The sequence below is a fragment of the Panthera leo genome, chromosome A2 (assembly GCF_018350215.1).
Source record: "Panthera leo isolate Ple1 chromosome A2, P.leo_Ple1_pat1.1, whole genome shotgun sequence".
Taxonomy (NCBI): domain Eukaryota; kingdom Metazoa; phylum Chordata; class Mammalia; order Carnivora; family Felidae; genus Panthera; species Panthera leo.
Genome location: NC_056680.1, coordinates 2,423,314 through 2,449,014, shown reverse-complemented (window position 1 = coordinate 2,449,014; position 25,701 = coordinate 2,423,314). Strand labels below are relative to the sequence as shown.

The window sequence follows — 25,701 nt, the reverse complement described above, 5'->3', positions numbered from 1 at the left end:
AGGGGGGAAAACGTGGACACACACGGGAGAAGGGGCCACATGAAGAGAGGCGGAGATACAGGAGGGACTGAGCCAAGGCCAAGGGGCGCCTGGAGCCCCCAGAAGCTGGAAGGCGCGGGAAGGGAAGGATCCAGCCCTGGGGTCTTTGGAGGGAGAGAGCCCTGCCACACCTTGACTTCTGCCCTCTAGAACTGAGCGTAAAAATCTGCCATGAAGTCACAAAGTGTGTGGCACTTTATTTTGTGGTCCCGGGAAACCAAGGCAATCCCTGCCCAGCGTGCTTGAAAACTGCCAAGCTCATGAAAATCAAGCCAGGGGCTTCTATCTGTCTGCCAGATGCGATGCTCCCCGATTCATGAATCTCTGAATAAAACCAAGAAGTTCTTTAAAATTACCAAACATGGGCAACTCAGTCGGTTGAGCGCCCGACTCTTGATTTCAGCTCAGCTCGGGATCTCAGGGTCGTGAGATTGAGCCCCGCATCGGGCTCCACCAACAGTGTGGAGCGTGGGTAAGATTCTCTCTCCCTCTGCCCCTCTCCCCTCCCCCCTCTCTAAAATAAAATTAAAAGTTAGAAAAATTTTAAAGTACCATATTAACGTAAGATGCGAACAGTAGGGGACACTGAGTGTGCTTTCGTAAGGCAACTCTGTACTTAGCTGCACAATTTTTCTGTAAACGGGACTATTCCGAAACATAAAGTTTATAGGTTTAAAAGTAAAAGGCAAAAAGCGTTGGATGAATCCGTTTCTCGGCTCTGCCATCTCGCAGGCTGGAGCCTTCGTCAGATGATTCCGTGTCTCTGTGCCTCGGTTTCCTCATCGGAAAGCAGAGGTGGGCTGGCTTGTGACCCGCCGGGCCCTGAGGGTGGCGGGAGACCGCGGTCCCGGGTAAGTGGAGCCATCGACGTCTGAACCTTCACCTTCATCCGAGGTGGGTGGGGGCTCCTGGAATTTTGGGGTAACAACACAGGGTGGGCTGACGCGTCCCACACGTCCACACGATCGCTTCCCTCCTGCTCCGTGGTGCCACCCCGCCTGGGACAGGCGCCCCGAGAAGGGGCTGCATAGTGATAAACAGGACGACCCTAAGAAACCACAGGTGTCCAGAATGTCGTTTCTTTAATGTCCTGCGAGGGGCGCCACAGAAGGGGAGGGAATAAATACAGAAGGGATGTTGCGGTGCGCCCGGCCCCCAGCCTGGGAAGCGGGGGGATGCCTGTGGGCCTCAGGTTCCCTCGTCTGTAAACAGGGCAGGACACGCTGTGAGCCTCAGATCGTGAAAGGGACAGCGTTTTCCGGGGCGCTTTTCCAGCCGGGAACAGGAAGTCCCCGCGCCACCCAGGCCTCAGCGGGTCGGTGCCGCTTCCTGTCCGCTAGGGGGCGCCAGAGTCCGGTCCCTCGATGGAAGGCCCACTCCCGCATCACGGGGCTGGGGCAGCACCTCCGCGGAGGTCCCGGCCTCTGCCCAGGAGAGATCCTACATCCTCTGCTCGCCCCACTTTTCCCCCCACCCTGGCATCCCAAGTGGCCCTTGCCCTCCCTTTCCGAGGAGGTAAACTGAGTCAAGGGGGGGGGGGGGGGGCAAACCCAGGGGCTGTCCTAGCGAGGGGCAGAGACAGGAGGGGGACGACGACCCGCCGCCGTCAACCTCTGACTCACTCACAGCCCTTCGGCCACCTGGACCTGGGGCCCAGCGACAAGCGGCATCTGGGCTCCCTGAGCACCTGGTCCGCCCGCAGGTCCCGCCTGCCACGCGCGGGTCTGAGCCCGGGGGCAGCGGGGCCTGGCTCACAGCAGGTTGATCTCGTCCAGGTAGCGGGCCAGGACCGAGTCCCGCACGTCCTTGAAGACCTTGCGGATGTTCTGCGTGTCCGTGGCGCACGTGTAGTGGCTGAAGAGTCGCCGGGAGCGCGGACCCTTCCTGCCCTCGTCGGCGCTGTCCACGCAGCTGGCGTACATTCTAGTGTACATGTCCAGGATGAACTTCTTGGCTGCCTCCACGTCCTGCTTCGGGCCTGGGGGAGGGGAGGGGGGGATGCGCAGTCAGGGCACGGGGCTCGTGGGGCAGGAGGGAGAGTCTCCTGGGTCAAGGAGGGGATCTGGAGACCCTGCTCCACGCATGGACATCAACGGGGCTGCAGGCGCCCCAGGAACCACGCGCCGTGGTGCAGGCCGGCGCCATCTTTGGTTTTTCTAGAGGGTCACACGACTATCAGGTCCAGCCAATGGGATCATCGAGGATGGACTCAGGTGAGTCACATGACCTGGAACGGACCAATAAGACTTGGCCCTGGGACTTTAGGCAGAACTGGGTTAAAGAAGGAAACCCTCTCACTTGGCTGGGCTTGCGATTAAGGGGATGGGAGCCTAGAGCTGCAGAGAAAGACATTCCTGAGAGGTGCAGAGGGGTAAACCGAGGCCAAGAGAAGGGGAGGGGTGGCCACCCTGGTGAGGCACCTGCCATGCTCAGTCTCTCTCTCTCTCTCCCAAGCACAATGTGGGCAAGGGCTTCTAGAACCCAAGCCCTGGTTCTCCTACTTACTCGTTGGGTTGCCTTATATGTTAGTCCATGTTAGCGCTGTGAGCCTCAGTTTCCCCATTTGTAAAATGGGGATCCTAACAGTCCCAAGCCTCCCAGAGTCGTGAGGATTCAATGCACTCATGTGGAGGGCTCTGTGCTCCATAATCAGAATGTTATTCTGATTCTTCCAGACAGGCAGGGTACCCAGTGGTTAAGGCTGGTGGCTCCGGGTCCGGACAGCCTGGGTTCGAATCCTGCCTCTGCCACCCGCTGGCCGTGTGACTTTTGGCAAGCGATTGCGCCTCTCTGTGCCTCAGTTTCCCCACCTCTATAGCGGTGAGGAGGAAGAGCTCCACTGCACAGGACTTTTTAACGAGGATCAAATGAGTCCACACGTGAGGGCGCCTCTGGCAGCGTTAGACACTTTAGCCGCTGTTGTAATCACAAACGTTATTCAGTACAGAACAGGCAAGGACTGAGACCCGGAAGTCGGCAGAGTACTGCAGCCCCTTTGGCTGGGAGAAAAAGGTGAGTCATGAGCGTTTCCTTTGACATGAAGGAAAACAGTCCCTCAAAACTATCCACTTTATCCCCCCCCTCCCCCGACTCTCCAGACCATGTTCCCATTCCCAAGGCCGCCCAGCCGGGAAGGGAACAAGGGGCGTCCGCCATGCTGGGACAAGTTGCCATCTGTCTCTCGGGCCCCTAAGTCTTCGGGTAGGATTGGCTGAGATTGGCCTCGTGGGCTGCGAGACCTGACAAGGCCAAGCGTCACGCCCGTGGTGATGTCACCGGGCTTAAGACCTTCATCTGCCACGGTGCTTGTGTACTGGGGTGAACAGTGTTCCCCCAGATCCACGTCCCCCCAGAACCTCAGAATATGACCAAGTCACCTCATTTGGAAATAAGGTCTTTTCAGATGTAATTGGTTAGCTTGAGCCATAGAATGAGGCGGCTGTGACCATCCGGGACCTCTGAGGCCACCACGTCGGGAGCAGAGGCTTCCCCCCACCCCACCCCCCGGGCTGACGTCTGGCTACCCTGAGACAGCCATGCTGCGTCCTCGCAGTGGCCCTGGGCGGAAAGTGCTAGCCAATACACCCCTTCCCGGGACCCTCCGAAACCCCACCTCCCCTCTGCGGGATACGCTGACCTGTGCCCGACTCCCCCGTAATCCTCTCTAGGCGGCCAGGCCCTCGCCCCTCCGTCTGCGCTGACGGCTCGCCCCCAAACCCGCTCAGTGGGGTCGTCCTGTCCTGATTCACGCGCAATTGCCGAGACGCTGCACAAACCTGTTAGCTACAAGCACCGCAGGAAAGAGGGCTGCTGTGTCTGTGAAGACGTTGTGTCCTGGAAGGACTTGTTCGAAGGTCAGGCACCTATTTCCTTGGTATTCTGCTAACCGAGGGGGCGCCTGTGTGGCTCAGTCGGTTGGGCGTCCGACTTCAACTCAGGTCATGATTTTGCAGCTCGTAAGTTCGAGCCCCACCTCGGGCCCCCCACTTTCAGTGTGGAGCCCTCTTCAGATCCTCTGTCTGCCTCTCTCTGCTCTCTCTCTCTCTTAAAAGTAACAATTAAAACAATTATTCTGCTATCTGATTAGACATAGATGCAGTGACTATGAACGACTCAAAAAAAGAAGTCTCGAAAACCTAGGCAGAGTCTGGAAAAGGTTGACACCCTCCGGGTGTGGCTCATGACGATGAGCTCGACAGCAGACCATGCGCAGAGAATCTGTAACACCTGCCTCTTTAGAACCCCTGCTTGAAGCAGGTGCTTCGGGAATGATGGCTGCCATCTCCCCCCCACACACACAGAGGGGGAAACTGAGGCTCACGGCTTGGGCCTGGAACTCAGGTCTGTGTGATCCCGTTTGAAACTCCACTGACTCCAGCTGGGGCAGGGTCTGGACCAGCATCTCTCCTGGGAGCTGCTCGTTGGAGCCGAAGGGCTTAGAGAGTTCTAGAACCACTCACCCTGGAAACTGGGGAAGTAGGTAGCCAAGTGGGAGGTGGAGATCTTCTCCTCTAGGATGTCAGTTTTGTTGAGGAAGAGGATGACGGACGTGCTTTTGAACCAGGGCAGTTCCAGGATAGTGCCGAACAGGGCCAGGCTCTCCTTCATTCGGTTCTGTTCGGGGGGGGGGAACAGGCAGACCATGGCTCCAACACGACGGCCACCTTGGTCCAGACACGAGCCCTCCCCCACGTGGAGAGGGGGCTGCCAGCCTACCGTCCGGGAGCTCAGGGCTCCCCGATTCCCGGCTGGGTCGGAGGGGGTGGCCCACGCTTTTGTGTGGCCCGTACTGCTTTGACTAATGTCCCCAAGTTGACGCCCCTCTGGAACCACAGAATGGGACCATACTTGGAAATAGGGTCTTTGAAGATGTAATTAGTTAAGAAGAGGTCCTTCTAGATTGTCGCGTCTGGTGGCAGGTGTCCTTTTAAAGAGGGGACGTTTGGACCCAGATACGTGGGGAAAAGTCCATGGGACCACAGGAGGCGGAGATGTGTAACGGGTGCACAGAACAAGGGACCCCAAGGGTGGCCAGTGACCCCCAGAAGCGGAGAGCACCTGGGACGGTCTCCCCCGCAGGCTCAGGAGGACCGAGCCTGGCCAACGTGCGGATCCGGGGTGTGTGGCCTCGGGCGCTGGGAGAAAAGTCTCCGTGGCTCCGGCCCCCCCGGGCTGTGGTACTTTGTTAGGACAGCCCAGGAAACTAGGACGCCTCGTGTGGCTGCCTTGGAGCAAGCTCTGTGGCAGAACGACCTCAAATTCATTGTGTGATTCGGTCTGAAAGTCAGGACGATAGCCTCTGACCCCTGGATCCCCAAACTGTCCGTGTGGAACCATAACCCCTAAAAGCCCAGATGTCAGAAATGGGCCGGGTCTTAATTAGGAGAAGATCTCACAAAAGAGTGTTGTCCAGCCTTTCGGAATAAAAGCAGGACACTGCCCCTGAGGCAATGACCCATTTTCCCAGGCCAGCTGCCTTGCGCTTCCTGGGGGGGGCTGCGTCCAGGGGCTCCGGTGTCCCTTTGTGTGTGTGCGTATCTGTGTCTCGGGACGCAGCGCTCTGACCACGGAAGAGTGGGGGGCGGGATTCAGAGCCACGCCAGACACACCCGGACCCCATCAAGCGTGGCCATGGGCTGTCCTGCTCGGCTGCATGCCTGGGGGCCAGCAGGAGGCGGTGCCCCCGCACCCACAGTGGACCTCACCTCTTGGTTGTTCTCCTCTAGACACTGGTCATACTCGCTGAGCGAGGCCAGGTAGATGAGGGCGATCACGTTCTCAAAGCAGTGGATCCATTTCTTCCTTTCCGACCTCTGGCCCCCGACGTCCACGATCCTGCCAGGAGCCAGCCCGGGTCAGAACTCAGACCCCATCAGGGCCCCGTGACACGGCACCCCAGACAGCTGGGACACGTCAAGACCAATATTAATAGCAGCCAGAATCTGTGCCAGCTACTGGGCCAATGCCCCTTGTGTGTTATTTGCCTTTCACCCACCTCGCAAGGTGGGTGTTACTATTTTGCCCATTTACACACGAGGAAACTGAGGCACGGGAGGGGGACATTTTCCCGGGCTTCTGCCCTGGGCTGCCTGATTTCTGCCCCCGTGTTAGAGGACAGAGGGTCAGACACATCCGGAATCTGCCCTGGTTCTGGCTGGCTGGGGGGGGGGGGGTAGGGGGGGCAAAGCGCAGAAGAGCTCCAGAACTCAGTTTCCCCATCTGTGAAATGCGGCCACACGATCCTGGCTGGACAACGCCATCCCCTCGGTGTGTGGCCCAGGGCGAAAGCCCAGCCTCCACCCCCCCCCACACACACACACCACAACAAAGCCTGAGCCCTCCCGCCTTCCTGTTCTCTCTCTAAGAAATGTGGGTCACTGATAACAAGCCCTGCGTCATTTCCCCGGGGATGGAACTGTTACACAGGCAGCCAACAGGAAATGCCAGAGCCTCAGAGCAAGAAGGGACTTGCCCCTTTGTATGGACGGGAAGCCAAGGCTAGTGCCTGTGGCTCCTTATCCGACAGACCAAGCAACCCCTCTTGTGCCTCTTCAGACCCCCTCCAACCCCAGAGCGGGATAGGGGTGCAGTGGCTACAAGTGGGGCTTAGCGGACTGAGATATATGTGGGGTAGGTTACTTGCCAGCCTCCCATCTCCTAATCGGATCCCTCTGATCCTTAACCCCACTGATTAGCTCTCTCCTCACCTAGGAACACACTCAAGGGTTCTCACTTAATAATCAGCACCTCAGCCCAGCCTTTCCTGTGACTTCCCCAACCTCTACCTTCATTCCTAAACTTTTACCAATCTATCCACCCATCTATCCATCCGTCCATCGTCCATCCATCCAACCATTGAACCATCCATCCATCCATCCAACCACCCACATACTCTTCCGTCCATCCATCCACCCATCTATCCATCCGTCCATCCATCCATCCATCCAACCATTGAACCATCCATCCAACCACCCACATACTCTTCCATCCATCCATCCATCTATCCATCCATCCAACCACCCACATACTCTTCTGTCCATCCATCCATCCATCCATCCATCCATCCAACCATTGAACCATCCATCCATCCAACCACCCACATATTCTTCTGTCCATCCATCCATCCATCCATCCATCCAACCATTGAACCATCCATCCATCCATCCATCCATCCATCCATCCATCCATCTATCCATCCATCCAACCATTGAACCATCCATCCATCCAACCACCCACATATTCTTCCATCCATCCATCCATCCATCCATCCATCCATCTATCCATCCATCCAACCATTGAACCATCCATCCATCCAACTACCCACATATTCTTCCATCCATCCATCCATCCATCCATCCATCCATCCATCCATCTATCCATCTATCCATCCATCCAACCATTGAACCATCCATCCATCCAACCACCCACATACTCTTCCGTCCATCCATCTATCCATCCATCCATCCATCCATCCATCCATCTATCCATCCATTAAACCATTGAACCATCCATCCATCCATCCAACCACCCACATACTCTTCTGTCCATCCATCCATCCATCCATCCAACCACCCACATACTCTTCTGTCCATCCATCCATCCATCCATCCATCCATCCATCCATCCATCTATCCATCCACCCAACCATTGAACCAACCATCCATCCAACCACCCACATACTCTTGCGTCCATCCACCCACCCGTTCACCCACCCTCCACACACCTATACATACATACACTCACCCATCCATCCACTCATTTATCCTTCCATCTTTCCAACTCTCCTCCCACATTCACTAACTTCCACTCTGATCTTGAGCTGATCATCGCTAGCAAAGCAGAGGAATCAAACTCAGCCCCTAGCCTTGTGGGGCTCTCCGTCAGGGGAGGAGACTGATGGCAAACAGATAAATTATGAGCCTTCCTGGTGAGGACTATTGCAAAGGCCAGAGGAGCACGTTTGGGGTATCAATTCAGGACAGTGTGAGACTCAGTATGGGTGAGGTGAGCACAACCCCTGTGTCCAGTCCTCACCCCGCACCCTCCACAGCTCCCTGCCATCAGCCCACAGACACGGAGCTTGTTAAGGTCACTGATGACCCTCTAAATGCCAATCCCAGAAGTCGCTTTTCCTGGTGTACTCTTCCCGACCTCACCTTTAGTCTTCGACGCTGGCCGTCACTCTGCCTGGACCCCTTGCTGCGCTGGCCACTCACGCCTCTGCCTTCCAGCTCAGGCCTGTGTGTGTCTAGCCACCTCCCAGATGCCCCAGATCCCTCAGACTCAACGTGCCCCAAAGGACATCATTGTCTAGTCTAACACCCCCACGCTGCCACCACCACCGTGACCTGACATTTACCCCATCACCCAGATTCTCTGCTCCTTGGGCTCATCTGGTCCTGCCCATTCTACGTCGGAAACAATTTTTGCTCCATCCCCTCATTTCCATCCCCGCGACCACTGCCCTGGCCCTTACCAGCGCTTCCTGCCTGGATCATGGCTCCCGCCCACTCCTGAGTCCCCTGACCTCCAGCCTCACCCCATCAGGGGGATCACCCTCTGAGCTTCCCCAGGCCCAAATCGATCCCTCTGGAAAACCGCTGACCACACAGTCTCCGTCTCCTCCTACCCAGCAGCCCTTCAAGTTATCCGACTGAACTCCTATTCAACCTTCAATGCCCCAATACCAATGTCCCCTCCTTCAGGAAGACCTGCCCTCCTGGACCTCTGGTGGCCTCATTCTGGGCTCTTCCAGGTCCCACACCTGACTGCCTGGGGACTCCAGGTGTCTAGATCCAGCTCAGCCTCCTTCAGCCTGGAAGCCGCTTGAGGACCGGTACTGGGAAACTCCTATTCATCCTTCAGGGCCCCAGTTCCTTTGCCCCCTCCTACAGGAAGCTTTCCCCAGCTCCGGGCCGTGGGCTCACCGCAGGTTGGTCTTCTGCACGGAGAAGCAGTACTCATTGATGCCGGTGGTGGGCATGCGGCTCTGGAGCACGTCCTGTGCCGTGGGGATGTAGTCCTCCTCGGTGATGCGCTCCAGGTGGGACAGGTAGCTGTGGAGTGAGGAGCCCTGAGGCCTAGTCTCGCAGCCTCCCTTTGTTTCTCAGAGCCCCCTCCAAAGCCCAGAGACGACCCCGCGGGGGGAGGGGAGCTGCTGGGGACGGGCCGGACCTCTGGGTCTGCAGGTGGCCTGGGAGCATCACCCTGAGGCTGAGGGAGCACGGGGCGAAGCAGCCTCACCCTCGGAACAGCAGGACTTCAAGGACAGCGTGAACTCAAGGACAGTGTCACCGGGGGAGGGGTGTCACCTTGGGAGAGCTGTCACCCCCAGGAGTGACGCTGTCCCAAGAAAAGTGATGGCCTGGGAACAGGCTGCAGCTGTCAAATCGCCCTCAACGCCCAGCATCGTGCCCAGGGAGTGTCACTGCGTGGTGATGAGCACTGTCCCCCCAGGAACGACGTCACCCTAGGAGCTGTGTCCCCCCAGGAACGACGTCACCCTAGGAGCTGTGTCCCCCCAGGAACGACGTCACCCTAGGAGCTGTGTCCCCCCAGGAACGACGTCACCCTAGGAGCTGTGTCCCCCCAGGAACGACGTCACCCTAGGAGCTGTGTCCCCCCAGGAACGACGTCACCCTAGGAGCTGTGTCCCCCCAGGAACGACGTCACCCTAGGAGCTGTGTCCCCCCAGGAACGACGTCACCCTAGGAGCTGTGTCCCCCCAGGAACGACGTCACCCTAGGAGCTGTGTCCCCCCAGGAACGACGTCACCCTAGGAGCTGTGTCCCCCCAGGAACGACGTCACCCTAGGAGCTGTGTCCCCCCAGGAACGACGTCACCCTAGGAGCTGTGTCCCCCCAGGAACGACGTCACCCGGGAGCAAGACCATCCACAGCACCTCCCGCAGTGGGAGCCAACCAGCCTGGGCCCCTTCTGTCCCGGGACGAGTTCGCCACCGGCTGCATCTGGGCCCCACACCTGCCGCCCCCGAGCCCCGCACTCACTACACGGCCGAGTCCAGCAGGTGAAACTCCCGGCGACGCTCATAACAGGCCCGGATGCCGGCGTCCCTCCACAGCCACTGCATGGCCACGGCGCAGCGCTTCTCGAAAGTGGTCACTTTGTAGGGGTCCTGGCTCATGACCAGACTGGCGTGGTGCTGGGGAGGGAGGGACGGGGCGAGTCAGACATCCCCGCCAGCCACTGTGCCCCTCTGCGACGGAACGCCCCCCCCCCCACCGCAGTTCCTAGCCCCCCCCCCCCCGCCTCGCCTCTGCTCCTTCCTTCGCGCCCCACTTTGTCCCCAGATGGAGGGCAGAGGGGCAGCAGGGAAGGCACGTGCAGGGACATCAGTTCTGCATCTTTGACGCTCATGAGGCAAGTCGCTACAGGTGCCCTCACGACAGACAGGTAGCGTGATGAAACAATGCGTGCAGGTCCCGCGGGGAGGTCGAGGCACACGCAGCCGGAGCCGTGCGCCCGCCGGCCCCTCGTGCTGCCCCTCCCCTGCCTCCACCCGTCCTCCTTTCCTTCCAGCAGGGACGGCGGCTCAGACTTCGCGTTGGCCTGTGCACGTGGGTGCGTGTGTCCGCGTGGGCACGTGCGTGTATGCTCGTGGGGGTGTGTGTGTGCCTCTGTGCCTGGGAGTGTGACCACGAGGGCCACCACTTCTACTGAGGTCCTCGCCAGGGCCACCCAAGAGGGAAAGGAAACGAAAGGCGTCAGGTTTGGAAAGGAGTATGTCGCACGGTGGTTACTCGCCGAGAGCATGGCTGCACGTAGAAAGTCCAACACAGTCTAGCGATGAGCTGTCAGAATAAACTAGTTACCTTGGCGAGATCAACAGACACACATCCTATGTGTGGCTTATATATTAACCACTAACTGGTGGACGTTTTCAAGAATTTAAATCCCATTTACGGTAGCAAAAAAAAAAAAAGATCTCAAATACCTAGGAATAAATCTAACAACACACGTGAAATCTCGCCACGCTGAAATATACAAACATCACGAAGAAAAAAATTGTTTACTAAATGTTTATTTGTGCGAGCCGGCGCGCGCGTGCGAGCGGAGGAGGGGTGAGGCGGGGGGAGAGATGATCCAAAGTAGGCTCTGCGGGGCACCTGGGTGGCGCAGTCGGTTAAGCGCCCGGCTCTTGATTTCACCTCAGGTCATGATCTCACGGTCTGTGAGTTCGATCCCCGCATCGGGCTCTGTGCTGGCAGCATGGAGCCTGCTTGGGATTCTCTCTCTCCCTCTCTCTCTCTCTGCCCCTCCCCTGCTCATGCTCTCTAAATAAAGAAAGAAAAAAAGAAAACATTAAAAAAACAACAACAACAAAGGGGGCTCTGCACTGTCAGCACAGAGCCTGACATGGGGCTCGAACTTGTGAACCTTGAGATCGTGACCTGAGTCAAAGTCGGACGTTTAACCGACTGAGCCGCCCAGACGTCCCGCTAAGGAAAAAATGTAAAGGATCTAAATAACTGGAAGGCTATGCTGTGTTCGTGGATTGAAAGACTCAGCATTTTTAAGCTGCCAGTTCTCCCCAAATTAATCTACAGATTCCATGCAATTCTACCCAAATCCCAGAAAGGCGTGTGTGCGCGTAAAAACTGACAAGATAATTCTAAACTTAATGTAGAAATGCAAAAGGGCCCGGAGCAGCCGACGCCATTCTGGAGGACAAAGTGGAAGGATTTCCACTCGCAGGCTCCGAGACTACGTATTAGGAAGCTGCAATCACTAACATGAAATGATGTTCACTCAAAGGCAGAGAAATTGACCAACAGAACAGAACCGCGAGCGTTAACAGATCCAGGCACATCTGAACACCCGATTGATCACAAAGACGAGACTGTGGTACAGTGGGAAAAATGTTAAGGGGCACTGCCACCATTGAATAGCTGCACCAGGAGGATAAAAAAGGAAAGAAACGTGATCACACCCTACACAGGAATCAATTCCAGGTACAATGTAAATCTAAATCTGAAACAATAAAGCTCCACTTAAAAGACAGCAATAGAGGGGCACCTGGGGGGCTCAGTCGGTTGAGCATCCCGCTCTTGGTTTCAGCTCAGGTCGTGATCTCCCGGTTCGTGGGTTCAAGCCTCGTGTCCAGCTCCATGCTGACAGCACAGAGCCTGCTTGGGATTCTCTCTCTCTCTCCCTCTCTCTCTGCCCCTCCCCTGCTCCCATGAGCGTGCTTTCTCTCTCTTGCTTTCTCAAGAATAAATAAATAAAACTTTAAAAAACAAGTAAGTAAAAAAAGTTAAAGATAGCGATAGAGAATTTCATCATGACCTTGAGGGGGAATAACATCTCTTAAGCTGGCTACCAAAAACAAACAAACAAACAAACAAACAAACAAACACAAAAAGCAAAAATCCAACAACACACCAGTAAGCAGAAGACTGACATAATGGACTTCATTAAAATTAAGAGCTATTCATCCGGACACCATGAAAACAATGAAGATGCAAGGTATGGATGGGGAGAAAATACTTACAAAATACACAACAAAGTGCTCTCTTCCAGAACATACAAAGAATCTGCTATAAATCAGTAAGAAAAAAAAAAGGGCAAAAACAAAGCCAAAAACAAAAATGGGCGAAAGATTTGAACAGTTGTTTCACAAAATGGTATATCCAAATGTCCGATAAACCTGTGAAGAGGTGTGCAGCCTCCTTCTTAATCAGGGAAATGCAAATCAGAACCACAATGAAATACCTCCAAGAACCCACCAGAATGGCTAAAACGAGCCGACAGCATCCAATGTTGGCAAGGATGAGTGGCAACTGGAACTCTTCATGTACTGCTGGCAGGAGTGTGAAATAGTCAAGTGCTTGGAGACGGTCTGGTGTCTCCTCCTAATCTAATCTACTTTATGATCCAAATCTACTTCTACACAGATACCCAACAGAGATGTGTAGGTTTTCATGAAACACATATGATAGAAATGAACAAACCACAACTATGCCCCCAAAGATGGAAGAAGTACAGACATACTGAGCAGTGTCAGAAGCCAGACATGCGAGAACGTGTCTATCTAAAAATAGATAACCCCAATATAGCTGCTGGTTACTCCTGGGGGGTAGTGATTTGGGGAAGGAGCCTCTGGGGACAAGTTCTGCTTCTCGTCCTGGGCAGCGATTACACACGTGCACTTACGTTGTGATGGCTTCACTGAGCTTGTGAACTGGCTTCTTCAGCACGTGTGTTAGAGCTCAGTTAAAACCGCTATTCTAGGGGCACCTGGGTGGCTCAGTCAGTTAAGCATCCGACTTTGGCTCAGGTCACGATCTCACGGTTTGTGAGTTCGAGCCCCGCGTCAGGCTCTGTGCTGACAGTTCAGATTCTGTGTCTCCCGTGATCTGCTCCTCCCCTGCTTGTTCTCTCTCTCTCTCTCTCTCTCTCTCAAAAATAAATAAATATTTTTTTAAAACCCACAAGTGCTGGCGAGGCTGTGGAGAAATTGGAGCCCTCGTGTGCTGTTGGGGGGAATGCGAACAAGTGTGGAGGGTCCTCAAAAAAATTAAAATAAAACTACCCTATGATCCAGCAATGCGACTTCTGAGCGTTTACCCGAAAGAATTGAAATCAGGATCCTGAAAAGATACTAACGTCCTGTGTTCACTGCAGCACGAGTCACAATAGCCAAGGCGTAGAAACAACCTAAATGTCCATCAAGAGAATGTGGTGCATGTGCGCACACACACACACACACACACACACACACGGCTATTGCTGAGCCTTAAAAAAAGAAGGGGAATCCGCAATAGGTAACAACATGAATGAATCTGGGGGACATCACGTTAAGTGAAATAAGCCAGGCACAGAAGGACGAACACTGCATGACCCCACTTGCGTGAGGCTTCTAGAGAAAGCAAACTCATGGACACGGACAGCGGCATGGGGCTGGGGCAGGGAGATCTGGGCATCTGCCACTCGAGGCCGTAACCTTCTAGTTCCTCAGGAGGACCACGTGCGAGAGGCCTGCCGGGAACCGTACCGCACTGTGCACACCCCCACTGGTGACGAGGGTGGAGAGCGTGGGAGGTGTTCCTGTGACACGTGCACACGGAGCTGCCCGCCCCGAAGCCGGACTCTGTCGCCGGTCGATGGTATTAACATTGCTACAGCAAAGCGGGTGCTGGTTCGGGACCCCCCCCACCCAGGCCACCCCTGTCATCACAGGGCCCACAGGACAGCACGAGAGGGGGGCTGATGCCGAGTTGCCTGGAATGCACGGAAACTCCTGGGGTAGAGTTGACAAGACCTGGGGACCCAAGAAACACGGCCCTGTCCCAGGTGTCCAAAGGGACATGGCCCTGAATGGAGGGTTCTATGAGACACGGCCCAGACCTGTGGTTCTGAGGGGACATAGTCTTGATCTGGAGGGTCCGAGGGGACATGGTCCCACCAGGGTGGGGGTGTCTGAGGGGACTCGGCCTGACAGGGTGGCAGTTTCTGAGGGGACTCGGCCTGAGAGGGTGGGGGCGTCTGAGGGGACGTGGTCCTGCCCCAGAAGTTGTGAGGGGAAGATGTGTTGGGCTTTGGGGTCAGAGGGCACGCATCCTGCCCCGGGGGTCCTAGTGGACACAGCCTGGGCCCGGGGGGTCGGAAGGGATGGGTCCCACCCCCAGTGCCACAGGGCCACCAGCACGCGGCCCCGGCCCGAGCCCCCCGCTCGCTCACCCTGCTCTCGGGCCTGCTGAACGGAATCTGCAGCCAGTCCATGGCCTCGATCATGGCCTGCATGGACACGAAGATGTTCTGGTAGATGAGGGGCCGGAAGCCCTTGCGCTCCTCCTCCGAGTAGCCCGCCCCGTAGATGATGCGCATCTGCTTGATGAACGTGCTCTTCCCGCTCTCGCCGGGGCCTGGGGGGGGGGGGAGGGGCCACCAGCAGCTCAGTCCCAGGGTCTCCCGCCACCCGCCACCCCGGGGCTCCAACCCCGCTCCGGAACCCTGGGCGAGCGCCTTCCCCTTGCGTGCCTCAGTTTCCCCTGCTGTCAGAGCCTGCCTGCGAGGAGAAACGAGTGCCCCGTAAGAGGCCCCGGGGGGGGGGGGGGGTCAGCCAACCAGGGCGCGAGGGGCCAGCCAGCCGGCAGCCTGTGTCCACGTGCCTAGCAGGTTTTCAGTTTGTACGACAGCTTTCACGACTCAAATACTTTCTGTGCTTGGTGGTTTGACATTTTTAAACGATTGAAAGGAATTAAAAAAAAAAAAACACGAGTATTTCATCACATGTGGAGCTGGTCTGGAATTCCTGTTTCGGCGTCCCTAAATAAAGTTTTATTGGCACACAGTCACGGCCATTTGTGTCCCCATGGCCTCTGGCTGTTTGCTCGCTCGGGCAGCAGAAGCGGGCAGTCCGAGAGGGTCTGGCCTGCGGGGCCGAAAATACTGAGGAACAGCAAAAAGGCTGTTTGGCTGGAGCAGAGTGGGGGTGGGGGGGGAGGCCAGGTGGTGCGGGGGGGCTGGGGGCCACGCGGAGGACTCGGGCTTTTACCCCAGGGAGGTGGGAGCCCTGGAGGGCTATGGGGAGCGGGGCACCCGACCCAGGTCCTCGAAGGTGTTCTGCGGTGGCCGCTGCAGGGAAGACAGACTGCGGGGGCGAGGGCAGGGGCAGGGCGTCCGGGGTGGAGGTCTAGGTGAGTGACGACGGGGGCTGGACCCGGTGGAAAGAAGACATTCGAGAGATATTTGGGAGACGGACTAAGAAGGCTTCGCTGATGGACGAGAGCGGGCAGAGGGGTCCTTGCAGGGCCATCTACACGATTCACGGGGCCAAGTGCACGCCGGGGCCCTTCTGAGCCCAGGGCACTGTGGGACTGCCCGGGTCCCACGCCCAGAAAAGCCAGCCCTGGGCTTGCGACAATACCACTTAGATCTTCGGTAGTCCCGGTCTGGAAGCTCAGAGAGGAAGGCTCGACTCCCTGCTGCCTGAGCCCTGGTGTGTGTGTGTGTGTGTGTGTGTGTGTGTGTGTGTATGTGTGTATGTGTGTGCGCCTCTGTTTTCCCATCTGTAAAATGGTGTGATACCCAGGCAGGAGGGGTGGGACCGGGAGGCTCCTCCCACAGCTCCCTGCCCCGCCCAGCTCCTGGGGGACCCTGGCATGGGGTCCTTCCCGGCACAGGAGGGGGGACTGGAAGGAGGAACAGGAAGCAGCAGGAAAGGAAGGGGTGGAGCCCAGAAAGAGGAAACAGTGGAGGGAGCAGAGTGGGGGTGGAGGAGGCGGAGAGAAGAGAGGGTGCCCCCCCAGGAGCTCCGTGTCCCCACATATCTGTGGGCAACAAGGGCAGGCCTGGGGTGACACCAGGTGTGGTTAAGTCCACTGGACTCGAGGTCCAAGAACATGAGTTGCTCTGGGGCACCTGGTGGCTCAGTCGGTTAAGCGTCGGAGCCTTGGTTTCAGCTCAGGTCACGATCTCGTGGTTCGTGGGTCCGAGCCCCGCGTCAGGCTCTGCGCTGACATCGCGGAGCCTGCTTGGGATTCTCTCCCTTCCCCGCCCCCTCTCTGCCCCTCCCCTGCTCCCACACTCTCTCTCTCAAAATCAATAAGTCAACTTACAAAAAAAAAAAAAGGAGCGAGACGGAGGGAGATGGAGAAGAGAGGAAATATGGTAAAACACCAACATTTGCAGAAGAACCGGGCGCAACGTTTCAGTGGGTCTGAAAGCATGTCAAACGGAAAAGTTAACCGAGGGGAAAAGCCTGACATGTGACGCGAGATGCTGAATGGGAAATTGGAACAGAAAAAGGGCCCCCGCAGGGAACCGGCCACATCCCAGGCCCGGAGCGCCGCTCACGGAGCGCAGTTGTGAGGTTCCGAGGGAGCTCTCCCACTGGGACAGGTGCACCGGGGTCATACGAGATGTCAACACGGGGGAAGCCGTTTAGTAGACGGGAACGTCTGCTCTGTATTTGCCACTCTTCCGTACATCTAAAAGTATTCCGAAATAAAAAGTTTCCCCCCAAAAAACACCCAAAACACCCCCACGCCCCGGGTCCACAGCCTGAAAGTCTCCAACACGGAGCCGTATGGGTCTGAGATCGCCTGACAGAAGGACGGCTCTTGGCCCACTCTTCATATGGGCAAACTGAGTCCCAGATCGGCTGATGGGCTTGCCTCGGGCCAACGCAGCCGGTTAAGGGGCCAAGCTGGGACTCAGACCTCGTTCCGTCCGAGTGCAGAGCTCATGGGTTAGCGGTATTAAACCAGAAAGTTCCCCATATCCATAGTCACCGCGAGCTTGATTTAACTCTTGGTGTCCGGGCCAAAATACCCCGTGCCTGTCCTCAGCCAACCCCCCCCCCCAAAGAGTCCCACCGGTTTGCTATTTGCAAAAGACACCCGGGAATCAGAGAGGTGGGGTGATTTTCCCGGGGTCCCACAGCTAGCAGAGAAGCAAGGGAGTAAACTCGAGCCCTGGTGGGTCCTTCACTGACAAAACGGGCTCCGGCCAGCCTGCCGGGTCAGGCGCCGTCAGAGTATCGGACAATGAACGTCATGTCCACGTCACGTGTCCACAGACACTCGGGAGCCGGACAGGTCCTGCGGGGGCTGCGGGAAGGGGGACCGAGACGAGCGCAGGGGGCCACACCCTTTGACCTCCTTCCCGGTAGCCTTTCAACTCTCAGACCTCGGGTCTCCCCCAGACATGTGGGGACCCATCAAAGGTCACACAGAGCAACGGCTGACCTGCGAGGCACTGATTTTCTTCTGTCCTGTGTCGTTAAAGGAAAAACAAAAAAAATCCCGGTCGCCACCCACAGCATGGATTTTGTGACTCATGAGTGGGTCACAACCTAAAGTCTGAGGACTCCACTGGGTGGAACCCTCTCTTTGCAGCCCGTGACTGTCCTGAAGCCAAGGAGGATTCTGGAACCTCTCCGGCCCCAGGTTCCTGGTCTGCTGCGGGAAAGTCCGCAAATGGGGCTGGGGGCTGCAGGGACAGCTCTTCCCACCTGGTGGGCCAGAGGGGTAGGGCCTGCTTCCTCCTGGGGGTGGAGAGGAAGGGGAACCTGGCGGCTCCTTCCACGGCGGAAGGCCGCCCCAGACCTCTGATGGTCCAGGAGACGGGGCCACGGGGACATGCTGGAGGGCAGGAGGCTCAGCTTCTAGGTCCAGCTCTGGCTCAGCCTGGCTGCCGACCCCAGACCAATCCCATCACCTCCCTGGGCCTCAGTTTCCCCATCTGTCACTGGGGTGCTGTGGCTTTTCTCTCCAGAGGCACATTCACAGGGAGGTCAAATGCATGGGCTCCGGAACCAGAATTCTAGGTTCCGATCCTGGCTGTGTGACCTTGGGCAAATCGCTTCGCCTCTCTGGGCCTCGGTTTCCCCACCTGGGGACAGGAGCGGTATCCACCTCAAGCTCTGTGGACAGAGCTGGCTCCTTTAATGGCTTCATTCTGACGTCCCCCCCCCCCAACATTCTCCAACACGCCAATCGCTTCCTGTCAGGGACAGACTCCCGGCCCCTCAGCCTGCTTCCTCAAAAAGACCAGCCACCTCCAGGAAAAAATAACTTTTGGTTTCAATTCCTGTTTTCAAGAAGGGAGAGAGGTGTGGAAGCAGCCCTTGGGGCTGGGGGGTAGGGGGTGGTCAAAACCACAGTCCACAGCGTGGTCCACAGGGCCACCATCAGCGCTTGGGAACACGAACAACCTCCCTGCCCCCACCGCACACCAGCAGAAGGGGCTTCCTGGTGCGGGGAGGGCTGGGCAGTGGTCAGCGTGGTGTGGCACCAGGGACCTTCCCAGCTCTGGAAGATGCGGTGCAGCTGCAGGGGAAGTCGCCCCAGAGACAGGATTCCTTCATTCGCTTATTCATTCATAAATTACGCTCTGGGCATCTGTTCTCTGTCAGGTTCACTATGCTCCCTGGGCCGGATGCTGGGGACAGAGGCATGAACAAGAAAGACACGGTCCCCACCTCCGTGTAACTGGAGAGACAGACAGGAAAGAACAAGTTAAACAAATCTACAGAACGTCCGTACGTGCCCTGAAGAAAGGAGGAAGGAGAAGGACCGGCCGCCTTTGTGGTCAGGGAATCCAGGAAGACTTCTCTGCGGAGGTGACACACGAGTTGTGTTGCCTTGAGTGACAGCACCGGCCGCATGGAGGCGTGGGTGACGCCGAGAGCCACCGGCAGGGAGAACAGCAAGTGGAAAGGCCCTGAGGTTCGGATACATAAACTCGAGGTGTGCAAGGAAAGATCGCCAGCATCGGTAAACCTCCGTGCCGGGTGGATCGAGAGGAAGCGAGCAGACAAACAGAATGAAAGATGGACGCTTCACGTGTCCCTCAGGACAAGGGAATGGGGCACACGATTGATTCCCATACCTTCGACAGCTTCGAAGAAAGGGACAAGTTCTTTGACAGACATCGATCACCAAAACTGACGCAAGAAAAAACAGATAGCCTAAGTAGCCCTAATAATAATATTATTAAAAGCCCTAATAATAATATAATAATATGATACATCATATATCATACATCCTCTTCCTGTAATAGCCCACCTAGTCTGAAGATGTCACATAGAGATAGCAATTAAAGTAATTAAATTCTTTGATTAAAAAAAATATATTTTATTTATTTTTGAGAAAGAGGATGCAAGCAGGGGAGGGGCAGAGAGAGAGGGGGACAGAGGATCCAAAGCAGGCTCTACACTGACAGCCGAGAGCCCGATGTGGGGCTTGAACTCATGAACCACGAGATCGTGACCTGAGCTGAAGTCAGACGCTCAACTGACTGAGCCACCCAGGCGCCCCAAGTAATTTAATTCTTTTTTTTTTTTAATTTTTTAATGTTTACTTATTTTTTGAGAGACAGGGAGAGACAGAGCGTGAGCAGGGGAGGGGCAGAGAGAGAGGGAGGCACAGAATCCGAAGCAGGCTCCGGGCTCCGAGCGGTCAGCACGGGGCCTGACGCCGAAGCTGGACGCTTAACCGACTGAGCCACCCAGGCGTCCCAAGTAATTAAATTTTTAATTAAAACCTTCCAGGCTCAGATAGCCTCACTGACGATTTTGCCGAAGCTTCAGGAAAATGAAATAATTGAAAAAAGCAAAGAAGGCAAGGGCCTGTGCCAAAGGATCGCAGGAGGAAGTTGCAGGAGTTGGGGTCTGAGGGGCCAGCCACGGAGCCATTGAGACCGTCCCCATGCCAGGTTCCTTGGAAAACTAAATGGGGGGGGGGGGGTGTCTTTTCCATAAAAGACTAGAGTCAGAAGGGCCCTAATTAAGGTGCAATCTTGGGGGCCCCAGGCTTCTACACCCTCCTCTCCACTCCCCAGGGCCCCCCTACCTCGGAGGCAGGGAAGAGCGAGGCCGCCATACAGATGGCCGGCCTCCTGGCCCAGGGCAGGCAGATGTGACTTCCGGACACCTGAGACCTTCCCTGGTGTCCCCCCCCCCCCCCCCCCCAGGGCTCAGGATGTCCCGGGAGCCCCTCTGAGGCTGGCATCCAGAGGGGAAGCCCGCAGGGCCCCAGGGGTGGAGGGAGTGGACACGCGTTGGGGACAAGACTCTGCGCTTTGGGAGGCCACAACCTTGGAGCCTTACGACCTGCCGCCCCCCGTCACTCTTCCCTTCCACCCTGGTTTATTTTCCTCCTCACTCTTCTTGCCGCGGGAAATTCTCTCTCTCTGCTTATTGGCTTCCGGGCCGTCTGTCTCCCTGTGGGCAAGATGAGGTCCCCGGAGGCAGGGACATCGCCCATCTCGGTGGCTGCGGCGCCCGCCCGGAGAGTTAGTCGATACTTCTCGAATGAATGAATCAGTGAGCCAGTGGGTCGCAGCCCGCGGGCAATGCCCGGGCCCAGGGACTCCCCCGCGAGCGCGCCAGAGCAGGCGGGGGCCAGGCCCTCCCCGGGCAGCGTGGGGCAGACAGACAGGGGGCAGGGCCCTCGGCGGCCGGCGGGGAGGCCCGGAGGCCGGCTGCACGCCTGGGCTCACGGCCCCCTTCCCCTGACGCCAGGGCAGAGGCCGGCGGGGCACGCGGGGCCTGCCCCCGCCCCCCCCCCCCCCCTGCACAAGCCCCTCCCGGCCTCCCGCTGCCCGCACCTCGGGGCGAGGACCTGGTCTCTCTGGGCCTTAGACTTCTCGCCCCCGAGTGGGTCAGGCTCTCCCGGCCCCGTGGGGTCCCCGGCGGCGTCCCGGGCGCACCCCAGCCGCCCGCTCACCCAGAAGCAGCAGCTTCAGCTCCCCGCGGTCCCTCTTCTTCTGCTCCAGCAGGATCCTGTTGATGTCCTGGTCGATCCGGGCCGCCGCCTTCTCATCCTCGGTCAGGCAGCAGGGGCAGCAGCACCAGGTCAGCGAGCGGGCCATGGTGGGGGCCTCAGCGGGCACGAGGCGGCATGGCCCCGCCCCGGGGAGGGCTCCCCGCCCGGACGGCCGTCGGGCGTACCGGGGCCGCGCACCCTTCTTGCGGGGGGGGGGGGGGGGTCACCCCCGGGGACGCCGACTCCCCGGCCTCGAGCGCCCGGCGAGGCCTGGGTGTCCGGCGGGCGCGGGGCGGGCGGCTGGGGGCGGGCGGAGGCGCCCAGGAAGGCGCGGAGGCTCAGGGCTCCCCGCCCATCTCCCAGACCCGGCCTGCCCTGCCAAACTGGTTGAGGGCGGGTGCCCCCCGGGGAGGGCGGGGTGCCGGGAGGAAGGGCCCAACCACAGGGTGCAGTGAGCGTCCCCGCAGCGCCCCACCGGGCCCTCCTTCCTCATTCTGGAGAACGGGCGGACTCCATCCTCCCGGGGCCTCTGACGCCGCCTCCAGGCGGGCCCCGGGCGCACCCCTCCTTCCCCTCCGCGGAGCCGATGAGGGGAGGTCGAGAGGTCGGGGCACGGCCAAGGAGGACCTTTTCCGAAAACGGGCGGAAGCCAGGGGGCTCCCGTGGAGGGGCCGTCTCAGGTGCACGGCGCCCCGACTTCCCAATGGGCAGATGCAACACTGAGGCACAGGGCCAGGAAGTGAGTTGCCCGGGCGCCGGGCGGAAGAACAAGACGGGGCCCGGAGTCTGCTGTCGCCCACAGGGCCCCAGGCTCTCAACGCTGACCAGGCAGCTTCCTTCTTCCTTGCGGACGAGGACCGAGTGCCCACTGTGTGCCAGGGACAGTGCCGAGCACAGCAGGGCACAAAGTGACAACACTAAGCCGAACATTCTAGGTGGAGACGCAGATAAGGAAATACCTGTTTAACATTCAAGGCTGTTGGATGATGGTACATTCCGAGCGAAAAAGAGAGCAGAGCAGGGGGTAGGGCACGCTGGGTGCTTGGGTTGGGGCTTTAAATAGGGGTCAAGGAAGGTCACCAGGAGGGGGAGGCGGACAGGCAGCCTAGGCACAGGGGGACCTTGAGGGTCGAACGTGCGGTTCAGGGACTTTCCCCACAAGGCCATGGGGCCACCTGCCCCTGCCCCCTGGGCCCCCGGGACCCTAGAAATAGGACGGTGACACATGGCTGCTTTCTGGATGGGCACTCACAGCGAAAGGGGACTTGGGTTGTCTCCAATCCAGCAGATCTTTGCCCTGTTTGACGGTAGAAACCCCGCTTTGAGAGGTTCTAGAAGGCTCTAGAAAGTTCTGGAAAACCCCTCCCCCTGGAGATACACATAATTCGGGACACCTCTCGGATGGCACCAGCAAGGCTCAGAGAGGGTGAGTGATGTGCCTGGGGTCACACAGCAGCAACCGTCAGCCCTCCCCCACGGCAAGACCCGCAAGACCCGTGTGGTTTTCTTTGCTGTTGATTCATAACGAACAGCAGATGGGAAGTTGGATAAGGGCCCCCGTTGGGTCACTGGGGCTGGCAGGCGCTGCCCTGCTCACCACCCCACCCCCACCCGCAACCGGATGGCTGTGAGGAGAGGTGCTCCCCAAAGCCTGAGGCCTGAGTGACTTTCCACCCTCCGGGCAGATGAAAAGCAGAAATAGGTCTGAGCCACGAAGAGCCGGGGAACAGCAGAACAGAAATAACCAGCTTGGCAAAAACCCGGAGGCCAGGCTGAGTCACAGACCCGGATCCAGATGCGGGCACCAGGCCCAGGACCCTGAGGGTCACCAGGCCCCCAGCACGCCACGACGGGACCCAGGTGGCATGGGGTCTAGCTTAACGTCTTCTGTGGCTCCCGCTCACTGGCCTCGGAACGAACGGCCGGGGTCCTCGATCCCCCCCAGTGGCCCGGCCTCCGTGAGTTTCTCCGGCTTCAAAATAAATCTCCTTTTCGGTTCCCTTAACTTCTCCCCTCCCCCCACCCCGTGCCAGGCGCCAGCGGGAATCTGTCACGTTTTAGTTCATTCGGGAATAGCAGGGCGAGCTCTTGCATATTTTTAAGACACACACACACACACACACACACACACACACACACACCCCGCATAAAGCATGAATATGTAACCCAATAAATTCTTGTGAAACTTGCATCCACTTGATCTGAACCCAGGTGAAGACTGAGGATGTCACCAGCCCCAGGAAGTGCCCAACGGTCCCCAATGCTCTCACTCCTATGGTGTCTCTATGTTTGGGGAGTAATTTTTGGTAATAAGATTTATCTTGTCTTTCTTTCTTTCTTTCTTTCTTTCTTTCTTTCTTTCTTTCTCTCTTTTGAAGAGAGAAAGGGCACAAGTGAGCGAGGGGCAGAGAGAGAGAGAGAGAGAATCCCGCGAGGGGCAGAGAGAGAGAGAGGGAGAGAGAGAGAGAGAGAGAGAAAATTCCACACAGGCTCTGCATTGTCAATGCAGAGCCCAAAGCGGGGCTCGAACTCATGAACAGTGAGATCATGACCTGAGCCAAAGTCGGATGCTTAACTGCACTGAGCCACCCAGGCGCCCCCAGACTTATCTTGGTTTTCATTCTGAAATGTACATGGCGTTGTGTTCACTTTCTTTGGTGTGCGGTTCTGGGACTTTGACAAAGGCACACAGCCATGTAAATTGTCACCCGAACAGACGACGGAATGTGCTCCCACCACCTAGAAACTCTCCCTCCAGGGACTCCTTCGTCGTCAGACCCTCGCCTCCTCCCCAGTCCCCGGAAACCACTGATCTTTGTTGCTATGATTTCTAAAGTACTTTTCTGGAGGTCGCACAAATGAATGCTGTTATTAGGTAGCTTTTCAGACTGGCTTCTTTCACGGAGCATTTGAGATCCGTCCTCTGCAAGCTGGGGGTGCACCGGGGACCTGTTCCTTCCGGCTGCTGAGCGGTTGTGGGGCCCCACACGGCAGTGCTCACCCACAGAACACACGGGGGTTGTTTCTAGGGTGCAGTGATCACGAACAGTGCTGCCGCACACGTACGTGTTCAGGGTTCGGACGAACATCCGTGTTCATTTCTCGGGGAGAAATTTCTAGCAGGGGGATCTCCGGGCCAGAGGAACCGTTTGGCTTTGTGAGGAACTGCGATCGGTTTCCCAAGTGGCCACCCCAGTCTGCATCCCCCCCCCCCACGCCACCCCCCACCCAGCGATGAATGAGGTCCAATTGCTCTGTGTCGTCTCCAGCACTTAGCATTGTCTGTATTTTTAGTTTTGGCCATTTTCAGACGTGTGTGTCTCCTTATGGATTTCATCTGTGTCTCCCTGAGGGACCAGTGGCATTGAACACTCTCGCGTGTGTGCACGCGACATCCGTGTGTGCTTCTTGGTGAAGCGGCCGTCCTTTCAGTGCCTTGTTTTCTTATGACTGTGTTTTGAACATTCGTTGTGCGGGCGGGATGCAAGTCCTTTATTGCGCGGGTGGTTTGCAAATGCTTTTCTCCCAGCCCGTAGGTCGGGTTTCCGTCCCCTTAATTGTGTCTTCCCTGGAGCAGAAGTTTTAAACTTCGATGATGGTTCAATGAATCAAATTTGTTTTTAACTTTATGGATTATGTCTTGGGTGTTTTATCTGAGAACTGTTTGGCAAACCCGAGGAGGTGGAGATGTTCTCCGATCTTCTCTTCTGGGAGTTTCATTGTTTTACATGTTACATTTAGAGCTACGACCACGCGGAGTTCTTTCTCGTATGAAAGTAGATGTTCTTCCCCTCCTCCCCCTCCTCCTCCTTCTCCTCCCCCTCCCCTTCTTCCCCCACCCTCTCTTTCTCCCTCCTCCTCTTCCTCCTTCTTCTCCTCCCCCCTCCTCCTCCTTTCTCCCTCCTCCTCCCCTTCCCCTCCTCCTCTCTCTCCTCTTCCTCCTCCCCCTCCTGCTTTTCCTCCTCCTTCTCCTTCTTCCTCTATATGTGAATGTCCAGTTGTCCCAGCATCATTTGTTAAAAAGACTGTCATCTCTCAGGGAGCCTGGGTGGCTCAGTCGGTTAAGCGTCCGACTCTTGATGTCGGCTCAGGTCGTGATCTCAAGGTCCATGAGTTCGAGCCCCAGGTCAGGCCCTGTGCTGACAGCTCGGAGCCTGGAGCCTGCTTCGGATTCTGCGTCTCCCTCTCTCTCTCTGTCCCTCCCTCACTCATGCTCTGTCTCTCTCACCCTCAAAAATGAATAAATGTTAAAAAAAATTTTTTTTTAAGAAAAACAAAAGAACGGATGAATTGACTGTGAGATATTCACCCAAAGGAATGCTGCGGCCACAGCTGGCGGTGACGATTGACAACCCACAAGGACACACAGCACTCTGTGTCACACAGATGTGACACTGAGTGACAGATAGAAATGACTCACCACAGTTCA

General features: G+C 57.1%; 1 protein-coding gene across 2 annotated transcripts; it reads right to left on the bottom strand.

Moving 5' to 3' along the window:
* Positions 1-525: 525 nt before the first annotated feature.
* On the bottom strand, positions 526-21,468 carry GNA15 (G protein subunit alpha 15). 2 transcript variants are annotated; one of them, XR_006199628.1, is made up of 8 exons: positions 21,234-21,468; positions 14,740-14,924; positions 10,047-10,201; positions 8,967-9,095; positions 5,745-5,874; positions 4,500-4,653; positions 1,662-2,017; positions 526-947 (listed from the first exon to the last, which is right to left on the bottom strand). XR_006199628.1 is itself a non-coding variant. In XM_042927946.1 (7 exons), the coding sequence occupies exons 1-7, from the start codon at positions 21,376-21,378 to the stop codon at positions 1,791-1,793; spliced, it is 1,125 nt and encodes a 374-aa protein (XP_042783880.1). In that variant the 5' UTR covers positions 21,379-21,468; the 3' UTR covers positions 1,103-1,790. The 2 variants fall into 2 exon arrangements, 1 of the variants encoding a protein (XP_042783880.1); XM_042927946.1 differs by lacking the exon at positions 526-947 and having other exon boundaries at positions 1,103-2,017.
* Between the last annotated feature and the right edge of the window lie 4,233 nt (positions 21,469-25,701).